The 14,334-nt window shown below is 35.4% G+C and overlaps 1 protein-coding gene across 2 annotated transcripts; it reads right to left on the bottom strand.

The window, feature by feature from the left end:
- Nucleotides 1–10,582: 10,582 nt before the first annotated feature.
- On the bottom strand, nt 10,583–14,037 carry LOC307166727 (galactose-specific lectin nattectin-like). Of its 2 annotated transcripts, XM_079885330.1 has the most exons (6): nt 13,863–14,037; nt 13,379–13,450; nt 12,308–12,387; nt 11,783–11,917; nt 11,201–11,312; nt 10,583–10,741 (listed from the first exon to the last, which is right to left on the bottom strand). In XM_079885330.1, the coding sequence occupies exons 1-6, from the start codon at nt 13,918–13,920 to the stop codon at nt 10,659–10,661; spliced, it is 540 nt and encodes a 179-aa protein (XP_079741456.1). In that variant the 5' UTR covers nt 13,921–14,037; the 3' UTR covers nt 10,583–10,658. The 2 variants fall into 2 exon arrangements, with proteins under 2 accessions (XP_079741456.1, XP_079741457.1); XM_079885331.1 differs by lacking the exon at nt 13,379–13,450 and having other exon boundaries at nt 13,863–14,000.
- Between the last annotated feature and the right edge of the window lie 297 nt (nt 14,038–14,334).

Below are 14,334 nucleotides of genomic sequence, written 5' to 3'. Positions count from 1 at the left end.
AAGGGAACTATAGTTATTAACCAAGTCTAGTAACCATGTTTTTGTTTCGTTTTTTGATACTCATTTGTATAACCACAGTTTTACTATAAATGCCATGGTTAAACTATGGTTAGTGTTGCAAAACTATGGTTAATTTTGTGGTTACCATGGTTTAACTACAATAACCATGTTTTCTATTTGCAGTAAAACCATATTTAATTTTCATAAGGGATGTGATTAGAATTAGAATTTTTATATAATATGAATTAGAACAACAACAACAAAAAGACGTTAGCCAGAATTGAATTGCATGCACCTTCTTGTTTATTCGTGACCACATGCAGGTCTCAGATGTTACTGATGGAGCATTCAAACCTTCTCTAACACACTGTTCCACAGCAACCAGGATCGCAGCAACATGGCTACACACTTCACCTAACCTAACAACAAATATTTCCAAACAAATAATTAATTATGCAATAGGTGATAATAGAACACAACAATTCGTTTACTAGAGGATTAGCAATGTAATTTATTATTTGAAAAGACATATTTACCCAGCCATGCAAGTGCAATGCCCACTAATAACCTCTCCGGTCACCTTAGCAACGAACCACGCAGAGTACATTTTTGACAATGTCTGACTTGCTCCAACTTCACCAAATACAAGACAAACATCGTCCACATTGTAGGAACAAATGTTTCCAACTTTTCCACTAAGGTAGTAGTTGTAAGCATCTAGGCTACACAGCAAAATCCCCAGTGTTAAATTAACACTCCTCAGTGTTTATATGTGTCCACACTACAGGGTGTTAAAAATTAACACTGAAGCAGTGTTGGAGTTAATGAGATAATTAAGTTAACACTGAAGCAGTGTTGAAGTTAATGCAATAATTAAGTGATTAATTAAGTGATGATTGGCCATTAGTGGTGACACCTGATGTTAATAAGCAGAATCATTGACGGAAAGAGAAAAAACAATAACAGAAAAAAGAGAAACACAAGAACTACTGACTTCGAGTCATTACACATTGTTGCACTTATTATTACCAGTTTGACTTTATTTCTGTCATAAATCGACAAAAGTTCTTGAGAGTCAACAGAAGTTTAGACGGTAATATTTTATGGAATTTTTCTTTTCAAGTTACCATTTTGGTGGTCAGTGTTTGCTTTAGTTGGGCTCTTGACACTTTTCATTTTTTAATATTAGTTTTTCTCTGGTTGCTACAACTCTGTGTTTATAAAGCACATTTGTTACTGCAAGAGAAAACATGACCTGCTCACAATATGTTTTGATGATAAAAACATTATCATGTAGTAGTGATGTATGTCTCGAGACCACTTTTACGTGGTCTCGGTCTTGTCACGGCCTCGACGGTCTTTGGTCTTGGTCTTGTCTTGGTCTCGGACCTCTCGGTCTTGTCTAGGTCTTGCTGTCTCAGACCGACATAGTGGTCGGGGGATTTAGCAATACAATACTAAAATATCCACGACGACACAACGTTCGATAATGCAACATTATTATCCGCAACGGAACGGATTGAAGCGCGCGTCCGAGTCAAGACAGTGCTGCGTGAGCGCGAGCCACGAGAAAACACTTTATCCGCGCCACTGATCGCAGCGGCAACGAGCACTTTGATCACTTGATTTAAAAAACACATATCAGTGACATGATGGGTTTTAACTTCATTCAGGAGATTTTGGGTAACTGCACAACTGACAGATGACTTTGAGAGCACCGCCAACGGTGTGTGTGTGTGTAACCATAGCGACAAAACGACCAACTTTCGGATCCTGCCTATAATTTCGTTTTTAAAAATTTAATTATGTATTTAAAAGTTGCAGAATAGATTAATTTGGAGACTCCGAAATCGGCAGAGATAGGCAGGCATTTGCTTAGATGAATTTGTGTCTTTGATATCTGTGTGTGTGTGTGTGTGTGTGTGTGTGTGTTGTTTGATTACAATATTGTATTTAAGATGGTGTTAGACTAAATAAATGGTCTTTTAAATATCATCTGTATATCTCTGTTGTGTTGACTAAACATTAGGCCTAATCCAAGTTTATAATTGTGTATCTTTAATTTGATGTTACAATTTAATCTATAAATTAAGTATAATTTCAATTGGTTACATATTTCTCATTCTTTAGACAGTTGTTGGAGGAGCAAGATGGTGTTGGAGGTGTTTGATGTTTTGTCAGATGACCCAGTCAGTACCAGTCATGTCAGTCCTCAACGGTACACAAAAGTTAAGGGAGTCTCAATCCTCTAATAGTGCAGTAACAGCCGTCATGCAATTGCTACACATAGGCCTAGTTGATCTCACCCAGTCTGCAAAAACATTTACAGTGAGCTCACAGTCACACACATGACATGGTCTGTCTCTGTATTGTTCTGCCTGTGTAGTTGAAGTAATACCGTTTAATATGTATTGAATGTAGCCTAAACTGCGGCTGAACCCTAGTATGCTGCTGTTCTTGAATTCATACAAGTTATTGCTTAGCTTCAACACTAGTCTGTTTTTTTTTTCCTCCGGTCTCGACTTGGTCTCGGTTTTGGTCTCGACTTGGTCTTGGTCTTGACTTGGTCTGTCTTGGTCTCGATACCCTCTGGTCTTGGTAGTGTCTTGGTCTCGGCTTAGGCGGTCTTGACTACAAGTCTATCATGTAGTGACCTGATTCACTGATGTGAGAGTCTAAATTGGTGATTGTAGCTCTGAGATTCTACAGTTTGAGATCCAACAGCAATATCAAAAATTTTGAAAATACTTTGAGCAAAGAAGTTATTGTGTTTAAACGCACAGACATCAATAATCAGTATATGAATCTCAACAATGGTGACAAAAAACAAACTAGTGACAAACAGATCAACTCTGAACATCACAAAACAAGCTACTAAAGTCAGAACAAAACAATAGCAAAATAAAAGCCAACAGAAAAAACAATGAAAATTACAGGACAATTCAGCTGCATAATTTATTCATGCTGCAATGCATGATGTCAGCCATTGATGCATTCTGATTGGTGGCTCCCATCATGCATTGCAACATTAAGCATTTGTTTGATTGTCACCATTGTTGAGATTCATATGTAGATTCTTGATGTCTGTGTGTGATTTTAAATCCTTCAGATCTTTAAAACATTGCTGGAAGTAACTACTTTAGTGAAAAATTAATAAAACAATTAGATAATCAGTTTATAATGCTGGGTGACATCATTGAATCAGGCCACTAGTAATTTCATCATTGAAACATAACCAGGCCTGAATTTCCAAAAGCATCTTAACCTGTTAAGCTGCAACGCCACTTTTGAAAAATCCCCAGAAATGACATACCCAAACTGAAACAGATACAGTTCATGAACCCTTTGTACTAAAAGCACAAGTATGATCTCGTTTGAAAGCTGACACCTGGCAGTTTATTGTAAATGTAGAATTAATTATTGTCGTAATGACAAAAATTGTTATAAATAGCTTCAAAGTTTTGTAAAGTTATTAGAAATTATTTTTTATGAAACATCCTCATGAAAATAAAATTGAAGTTGGCACTGGAGCAATCTAGAAATGCACTACAGCTAAAGCCACATGTCTAAACATTTTATGTTTAAAATCTGAAGATAATAAGCCCAAAACTCTGTATTTAGTTAAATGTTTTTCAAGACCATGTCATGTGACTAACAGTTAGGGCTAGCTAGCATGTTAGCTTAGCACACCATCAATACACGACAATATATGAGATTAAAACCATGTTTATGCTCAAAACGTACTTTATAACTCAAGCCGAATGTTTTAAATAATCTTCTGTGATATAATTTAGCTTCAGATAAAAAAATCAGACAGAAAATATATTATTTGATAGTATTATGCACAATGATGAAGTCTATATAGATTAGCATTACATTATAAATATAATATATTATTATGAAAATACCTGGCATGGCTTGAAGAACACAGGCAAATCAGATATCATTGCAATCATGTTTATTGTCTTCAAAACATCTGTATCTGCATTTTACAGCGCGAACTCTGTAGCTTTGTGTGTGTTCGAGGCTTCCTGGAATGTCACATGATCATGGCTCTTCTTCATGTTTCATATATGGACTATATTACTGTGCATATAGCGCCCTCAGGCTATTGGTATGAATTGAAAACACTGTGAATTAGAATACCAAACGCTCATAAAGATTACATTGACGCATTTGGGTATAAATTCAATAAATATTATTCCTGTCTATAGAAATATGATGTAAATCTAAAAGAATCTATCAATATTTCTCCAAATCTGCACATTTTTGAGCTAAAGCCCTGAGGGACGTTGTTTTGTGTATCGCTGTCATGACGACAGCACGGGAGTTTTTTATGAATGGAACAGGCTGACGCGCATAATTCATATTAAAGGTATCGACTCATTTTTTCATTTCATAACTCCTGACACAAATTAAGACATAACTGTCACTATGAGTTTCTCAGAATACAATAGTGGTCAAATACTGAAACTTGAGTCTTATATCTTTTTAATGATGTATAGTTTGTCAAGGTATAACATTAAATCTGATAGTAATTTTGAATTAAATAAATAAAAAACGCTTCAGTGCGCCGACGCACTGGTGAAGCTTAACAGGTTAAACTTAACTTGATTGCAGACCAACTGCAACATATGGTCTGTGCGATCAAATTAGGCTTGCAATGCTTTCAGGAAACACAGCCCAAATCATAGTTTCTCTTCCCACAACACATATGCTTTATAAGCACAGAGTTGGAGCAGCCAGAGAAATACTAATGTTACAAAGTAAAGGGTCAAGAGCCCAACTAAAGCAACCACTGACCACCATAATGGTGACATGAAACGAAACATTCCATAAAACATTACCATCTAAACTTCTGTTAAATCTAAATAAGACTGTGTGTAGATGTATGACAGAAATAAAGTCAAACTGGTAATAATAAGCAGAGGTGGGTAATCCAGGGCCAAAGAGTAAAAGTCCTTGCCATATGTTTATTCCACCCATAAACTCAGTCAGCTGATTTCACTAATTAGTTCTCTCTCCTGCTGAATTAGCAAATCCAGGTGATTGGAACAAAATACTGAGGAGGACTTTTACTTTCTGAACCTGGACTTCACACCTCTGCATAGCAATGCCACATGTCAGCCAAGAGCAAAGAAATAAACCAGAACTGGACCTTATCATAGCCAAAATAATCTGTGTATATTAAATATGGAGTAATTTCAGCCACAGCCTCAGATGAAATCAACTGAAGAGAAAAGAAGACATTAACACTAGAACTACCGGAATTCCATAACTACTAGAACGACCATAGCGGTCATTCTGACCGTTCATACTTTGACGTTCATATGGCCGTACTGAACGTCATTTTCGTCATGTAATATCTATTGTACATGTTAACCTTCTCTTTTCCAATGAAGCTTTTAATTCCTGTCGTCATAGCCCTTAAAACAAGCACAAAAGAAAGATTGCCCCGACAGGTGCTGCCTCTATTTGAGGAACATTTTGCATCAACATAATTTTTTTTTTCACCGCACTCACCACGTGATTAGACACGCACAAAAGTTAGGAAACGTCAAAGCTTCATACAGTTAGTACAGCCCTGTTTGTAAGTTCAATAATCAATACAAAATCTAAAAATAAATGGATCTACAATGATAGGTAGCCTAATGATAAACAGGACACACAATTTTAATTCAAATGAATGTGAAAATGTACACACACAAACAGGCTAAGAAAAAAACATGAACATTAGCTAAACAAGAAAACGAACTGCTTCAGAATTAGTTATCACGATTAGTTTCAGTGAACAAAAAATATTAACGAACAAAATCAGGTTAACTACCCATTTGAACGGCGCAAACACCCCGCATCATTGACGCTTACGCACATTCCACACAGGTAAACACCGCCTTTCGCGTGCAGCTCCCACACACGTTGTGACATTTGATACATCTCCTTGGTTTTATTTTGTTTGCAGTTCCTCCAGTTGTATGGTTTTTGATTCCATGTGGTCGGAGTGAAGTTCGCTCGCCAGTCGTATGATGAAGTCCCTCTGCGAAACTTGCAATGTAGCGGACTTATGATATCTATTTAACGCGTGCGGTCAAAATGACCGTTATGGTAGTTCTAGGTAGAAATAGTCAGAACTGTTGTGTGTTTTATGATTTTAATAAAATAACAGTGTCAGAATAAAATATACACATATTTAGGAAAAGTCAGAGTCCTACAGCCACATTTATTTTATTTTAACAAAGTTATTACATTGTAAAATTTAAAAACGGTCAAAATGACCGCCTTGGGAGTTCTAGTGTTAAATCTGTGAAGATCTCAGCAGAGGAGGATTAAACAACTCCACAAACAGCATTACCAGCTTCACTATTACTAACCAGACTGACTTTATTTCTGTCAGACGTCTACAAAAGTTTTTATTGAGAATTAACAGAGGTTTAACTCTAATGTGTTTCATTTGAAGTCACCATAACAGTGATTAGTGTTTCCATTAGTTGGGCTCTTAACTCTTATTATACCTTTTATCTTTTTTGGCCGCTGTGACAGTGTGTTAGTCAAACACATTTGCAGCAGCAAAGAAAGCTAAAGTGAAATGAGATCAGGTGATGATGGTCACCTGTTGATGGTATTATAATCATCATGAAATAGACTGATTCACTGAGGTATTTTAATCTAACAATTATGTTATCACATTAATATTTTTTCACGTCACAAACCCTGTGTTACTGCAGCATTAGATCCAGCAATATTATAACAGTAAGTTTGAAGACTTTATCAAACACGAGCACAAAAAAGCCAGTTTAATATGACACACACAGACATCAACAATCAGCGTATGAATCTCAACAATGGTGACAATCAAAAGTACTTTGCTGCAATGCATGCTGGGTACCAGCATAGTACAAAACTCCCAGCATGCATTGCAACATGAATGAATTATGCATCTGAATTGTCCTATTAATTTAGTTTGATTCTAAATATTTGCTTTTAGTTTTTGCTGTTGTTTTTGTTGTGAATTAGTAGCTTTTCAGTGATGTTCTGAATTAATCTGTTTATCTAAATATTTGTGATTGTCACCATTGTTGAGATTCATACGCTGATTGTTGATATCTGTGTGTGTCAGCAAAAGCTAATTTTTAAATTTCATGTTTGTTAAAAGATTTAAACCGATTGTTATATTTCTGGATTTAATGCTGCAGTAACACAGGGTTTGTGACGTGAAAATATAAATGGAACAATATATTTGTTAGATTATTAAAAACCTCAGTGAATCAGTCTATTTCATGATGATTAAAAACTATCAACAGGTAACCATCATCACCTGATCTCATTTCACTTTAGCTTTCTTTGCAGCTGCAAATGTGTTTGACTAACACACTGTCACAGTGGCCAAAAAAGACAAAAGGTATAATAAGAGTTAAGAGCCCAACTAATGGAAACACTAATCACTCTTATGGTGATTTCAAATGAAACACATTAGAGTTAAACCTCTGTTAATTCTCAATAAAATCTTTTGTAGACGTCTGCCAGAAATAAAGTCAGTCTGGGTTAGTAATAGTGAAGCTGGTAATGCTGTTTGTGGAGTTGTTTAATCCTCCTCTGCTGAGATCTTCACAGATTTAATGTCTTCTTTTCTCTTCAGTTGATGTCATCTGAGGCTGTGGCTGAAATTACTCCATATTTAATATACACAGATTTTTTGGCTACGATAAGGTCCAGTTCTGGTTTATTTCTTTGCTCTTGGCTGACATGTGGCATTGCTATGCAGAGGTGTAAAGTCCAGGTTCAGAACGTAAAAGTCCTCCTCAGTATTTTGTTCCAATCACCTGGATTTGCTAATTCAAACAGGAGAGAGAACTAATTAGTGAAATCAGATGACTGAGTTTATGGGTGGAATAAACATATGGCAGGACTTTTACTCTTTGGCCCCTGGATTACCCACCTCTGATAATAAGTGCAATAATGGCTCGAAGTCAGTATTCTTGTGTTTCTCTTTTTTCTGTTCTTGTTTCTCTTTCCTTCAGTGAGTCTGCTTGTTATCATCAGGTGTCACCACTAATGGCCAATCATCACTTAATTAATCACTTAATTATCGCATTAACTTCAACACTGCTTCAGTGTTAACTTAATTATCTCATTAACTTCACCACTGCTTCAGTGTTAATTTTTAACACCCTGTAGTGTGGACACATATAAACACTGAGGAGTGTTAATTAAACACTGGGGATTTTGCTGTGTACGATATGCCTTGACCGCTTCTCTTGTGTAAACACATTCGGTCTCAACCAGATAATGGTACACGTCTGGATACGACACTTCAGGTAAATGTTTTACGTTCTGAGTGAATAGTTGTCGCCTCAGCGTCTGATTTAAAGGGTCCGGTAATTCCACGCTATCGCCGATTTGAATTTTTTTAAAATATCTTAACTGTTCTGTTTTAGCTAGACTTAAAAAGTATGTGCTAGTCATTTTGTTTTGACAGCTGTGGTTTAAAAATGGCGCCACCGGAAGTGCTTCAGGGCCAGACATGCGCAGTAGCATTCCAACGCGTTTGTTATTGTTTACATCCTTGAAATGGTCTATAACTAATTCAGCTATAAACAATCAATATTTGACTAAACCTTGTCTATTAATACCTGTTTGAGTGAACTTTAACTTTGAAATGTTTTAATTGGTGCCCCGCCTCTTACTTCTCAAACCTCTTACTTTATGCCATTCTATGGTACCGTGCTGGGAAAACAGAAAATAGCATTGTGCTTTGCGAATTACCCATCGCTTGTTGGTAAATGGCGTGTAGGCTACCACAGTTTGCTTTGCCGATTGCTAGACGTGATTGGCAAACGGTTTGCCAGAATATACCCTGACCAGGCTATTCTATGTTCCAAATATAATTGCTTTCTACTAATTCAGCTATAAACAATCAATATTTGACTAAACCTTGTCTATTAATAGCTGTTTGCGTAAACTTTAACTTTGATATTTTTTAACTGGTGCCCCGCCTCTTACTTTTCAAACTGCTTACTTTATGCCGTTCTATGGTATCGTGCTGGGAAAACAGAAAATAACATTGTGCTTTGCGAATTACCCATCGCTTGTTGGTAAATGGCGTGTACCACAGTTTGCTTTGCCGATTGCTAGATGTTGGCAAACGGTTTGCTAGAATATACCCTGACCTGACGCCAGAAAAGACGCACAAGTATCGCTGTGATTGATGAAAACAATACATAAATGAGCCTGTCGCTTAATCAAACTGTATAAAGTGTGTTTGATGGTTGTGTAAATATGAATGAGAAATACTGTGAACATGCTCTCCTCACCTCACAAGACTCGACGCTGAAACTCCTCCATTTAAAGTGTGAATGCGTCACAGCGGCGCGACGAAGGTTGTCCCAAATCAACAAGTAGGGGTCTATAGGGCATGTCTACGATATCTATGATGTCTACGGTATATGGCGTTTCTCAATACCAAGTGCGCAAACTTCCAGCAATTAAAAGTCCGGTAATTCTGCAAATGAACAGCAGCGTTCTTGATCGCGTCACTCAACTCGCTCTGGTTACTCTGGTTATCTCGTTAGTATAGGTAACAATAAAACGAAATAAGTTATAACACTATTTTGCCTCTTTTCAAAAATCAAAAATAAACCTTAAACATATTAAGGGCTACACAAATGTGGTTAAGGCACTGCGTACATTGATAATCTGCACTGTATACATTAACAAAACGAAATATACACAACCCTGCCTCTTTTTGTTTTCATTTTAAAAATATGAAACATTATAACTGACATTTAACAAAATGTTTTATTTTATTATACATCTGGGCCTACATTAAGTTAAGATAATTTAGCCTACATGTAGGCTATAATAAAATAAATATAAAAAATATTTTATATATTTTAAAATATACATAAAATGACACAACCCTGTCTATTTTTATTAAATGTCATCAATAATATCAAGATCAATAATAGTTATAAAAGTATGAGTAGCCTAAAAGGTATAAGAAGCTGGTAACAAATAAAGCTAATGATTTAGTCAAACACATAAGTCAGTCTCAAGTCAAAATTGCCTAAATATATATAAAACGATTTGCCAGGGAACAAATTATAGATTAATGAGACCACAGATCGCCCATTAGATATACACAAGACAAATTATATCTCATGTTTAAGATGCAAAGTCATTGCTGTATTAGTCAGTCTAGAAATATCCTCAGACTTTGTAATTAACTCTGTCCCATCATAAACCATATGATATACCCTTATTATATATATATATATATATATATATATTAGACTACTTGGTTTTGGAGAAAGTGGAGTAAATAATTGACATTTATTGAAGGTATACAGGATAATACAGGTTAATTATTTATTCATTTGTGGGATTTATTCTAGCAATCTCCATGTGTTTTGGGGTTTTGTTTTACTGTTGGTAGCCATTTTAGGATGTCAAATTACTTATTCTAATGTGTGTTAGTGTGAAAAGAGAGAGAGGGTGATACCCAAATTATAAAATGGTGTTTAACAGGTGTCACTGAGTCATAAACTTATCATTCACAAAACACAATCAAACAAACACAATTAACCGTCTTTAAAACACATTTATTACCTCCACTGAACATTTCTAAAGGGAAGTAAATGAGTCGAAGTTGCTTGTTTCTTCTACACTGATCTTTTCTTATGCTGGTTCAGTGCACACACAAACGGCTTCGTTTCAGAACATTCGTCATCATTCCAGTTGCCATCTGTTGCAAGATAGAACAAAATAGTTATTTTTATCATTTGTGTATTATGAAAAATTAAAGGGATAGTTCACCCAGAGAGAAGGAAATGAATAGTGGAATAAAGTCGTTATTTTTGTTTATTTTTGCGCACAAAAAGTATTCTCGTCGTTTGATAAATTTAATATTGAGCCACTGTAGTCACTTGGACTATATTAACGATCTCTTTAATAACTTTTCTGGGCCAGCAAGTTTCAATCACTTAGAAGCCTATGGAGGAGTGATCCAACTCTCAGATTTAATCAAAAATAGCTTAATTTGTGTTCCGAAGATGAACGAAGGTCTTACGGGGTTGGAACAACATGAGGGCGAGTAATTACTGACAGAGTTTTCATTTTTGGGTGAACTAACCCTTTAATGAAGAATGATTAAAGAATTAATGTTTATTTAGATAGTTTATGAGCATTAACATCAGTTACTTACTGTCATAGTTCATCTCAAGGCAGTGCTCACTTTCAAGATCGTTATTGGGATTTCCAGGTGACCATGTTTGAAAGTTCATTTGGGTTCCATCACTCCAGAGCCAATCTCCCTCCTGTGAACAGAGTTGTGTTTATGTCCACAGCTTACATGGCTTAATTTGATCTTTATTCATCTAAAAGATGATTCCTCATGAACCCTAACCCCATCTCCACTTTAAAAATGTCAGAAATCTAAACAGAAATGAATAGAAATTATTTCACAGAAAGGGTATCAGTAAAGAACATGTGAAAAATATTTAAGGCAGGGCTAAATTACTCAATTATCAAATCAGCCATCGATTTCACATCAAGTTTCACAATACAAACACTCCTGTATGCCATGATCATGGTGAGTGGTGCCCATCTCATGGTTGCCAATGCCCTAAACTAACTATTCGGAGGACCAAAAAAAAAAAAAAAAAAATTATAAAAACAATATCTTCATGCATTTTGAAAAATGTTTTAATGAAAATTTGTTTTAATGTAAATGTAACTGTTAATGCCCAGTAGCACAAAAAGTATGATCAAAAAAAGAATTGCATACCTGAACAGCATCATTGCCTCCGATCCAGGCACGAGTTGAGGTGTAAGTTTCGGATCTAACCAGGCGCTGTATAAAAGTGTACTCCCCAAGGCTGTGCACAGAAGCAAGGTTCCCATCATAGACCAAACAGCTTTTCTGTAGAGGCGGAGACATGAGCAAACACCACTATTTATAAAAAAAAATATATATATTTTAAATTTATTTTCCAAAATCTGTGACATGCCTTCAAATGTATTATTTTACCCGTGAAGTCTAAATTCTGCCTTTTGAGGCGGGACTACTTTTGTAGAAAAGGTTCTGCTTATACTGTATATATAGATTAGATATAACTAATCTAGTTTTTAAGTGATCCTAACACACTACTCTCATGATAACATTTTTTGTTTTTAAACTGAGGAACAAGTTGAAATTATTTTCCGGTGATAATTGACAGGTGTCACAGATGTTTACAGAGCTTAAGTTGTATTTAACCAAGAATATTCATTTATGATTGTTAGGTCATATTAGAAGATGAATGTATCATACCTCGGCATCCATCCACGTCTGATTCTGATTGAAAAACCTGATGCATCTGCATCTATAGGCAGACCATCCAGCCCGACACACTGTTAAAGGGAAGTTTTGTATGTTATTATTTTTTATTTCATTTTTACCATTAATGACCTTTCATGTAATTAAATTAAGAATTTTAAGGTACAGTGTGTAACTTTTGTCCCTTTACCGGTTAAAACACACAAAGGCATGCGACATTGTTGTGGTCGTGCTTCGGCTTTGCGTGACAGTGCAGATGAAGACGACGCTTCACAATAGATGCTTTACAGTGAACTCTGTTAGACAGTCTATCTGTTCAATAAAACACCTTTGAGTAATAAAAACACCATCATCTCCACTTCGCTTTTACAACATTTCAAACCCCTCAGTTCTCTCTATCTCCTAAAGCTGATGTTGATTCTTGTTTTATTACGAGTTCTGTCTCGTTCTCTTTTCTCCTCTGTTCGGTGTTTGTTTAAAACGGGTTTTTGATGCTCCATCTCTTCCTTTCTTGCTCATGTGAAAGCTAACCCCTGCCACTCACACACATCAACTCTTCTCTATTTACGTATATGACGAGACACGCACGGGCGAGTGATGTATGTACGCAATTCCCCATGAAAACCATTCCGACAGGTCTAAAATATAAACACTTATAACAGGCTTACCATAGTGAATCAGTGAATCATGTTTTGTAAGAAGGATTGATTATGTATTGACTCATTTCTTAAAATTGCATATTTTGAACAAAAAAAGCTACATAGTCTACCTTAAATAAACAAAGGATTAAACATTAATTTTAATAGAGAAACATCATGATGTGAAAAGACATTTAAGATTTTGCACTAATCAAATAAGTATTTTTTAGTTTTTGTTTACATTAATCATGCAAACCTGTTTTTCAGTCAAATTTTCTTTCTTCCAAGATGCTCTTTAGAATATTTTTAAAGCATGCTGGAGAACATGATCATCAGGTATCACACACACTTGTTAAGATAGAGAAATGCAAAGGTTTTTTGACTTTTGGACTGTGACAAGAGAAGTAGAAGACAAGAGAAGCCTTACCGCCACAATCTCTACTTCCAAAAGAATCTCTACTTCCAAAAGAATGTTTATTGTAGTCAGGCCACGATTCCACTTAAAAAGAAAGAAATATTACATTTTTAAAACAGAAAGGCTAATGGCAGTAGCAGTAGTAGTGGTACTGCTATTCTACTACTACTACTACTACTACTACTACTACTACTACTACTACTAATAAATAATAATAATAATAAATATACTACAGATTTAACATGCGTATATGTTTTTTTTTATTGTCAACAATAAAAATATACAATACATTAATATGAATTAATAAATTTATCTGATATAATTGTTGTTGTTTTATTGTCTAAATGCTATCATAATAAAGAAACAAACTCAGGTTTACTTTAGTGCACATACTGTATTAGATCATTCTTCTGATTAGTCATTACAGAGTCCCAGGTGTGCTACAATTCATGTTAAAATAACAGTAATGATGTGAAACGTTGAATAATGCTCTTACCTGAAGCACTCAAAGCCATGAGAAGACAGAGAGACAGGTAGACAGTCCAGACCGCCATTGTTCCTCAACGAATACTGAAACTGAATTAATCAGAAATAATTATTTCAAAGTTTTGTATTTTTGTGACACAAACCAGTTCAGTAGATCAATATCAACGTCTGGATATTGCGCTGTGAAGCGGAGCCCTGGTTTATCTTTTTTATATACTGGAGGGGAGTGTGTTTATCAGCATCATCCATCACATGCTCATGTTCTCACTTCCTGTACAAACAATGCTTTTGTATAGTTTGTACTTGAGCCACTTCTGTTATATACCATTATTGTTTTACTTGTGTTCTATGAATACAGAATAAATGTTTATTGTTCATCTACTCAGTAGTGTAATTTTGTAATTGCATTAGTGTGCATGTTTTATGTACATGGTTTATACATTTCTCACACTCTTCATAAGATGCTCTTTGTTCACCTGGAA

The sequence above is a fragment of the Squalius cephalus genome (assembly GCF_949319135.1).
Source record: "Squalius cephalus genome assembly, chromosome: 1".
Classification (NCBI taxonomy): domain Eukaryota; kingdom Metazoa; phylum Chordata; class Actinopteri; order Cypriniformes; family Leuciscidae; genus Squalius; species Squalius cephalus.
This window is presented reverse-complemented; position numbering and strand designations above follow the sequence as displayed.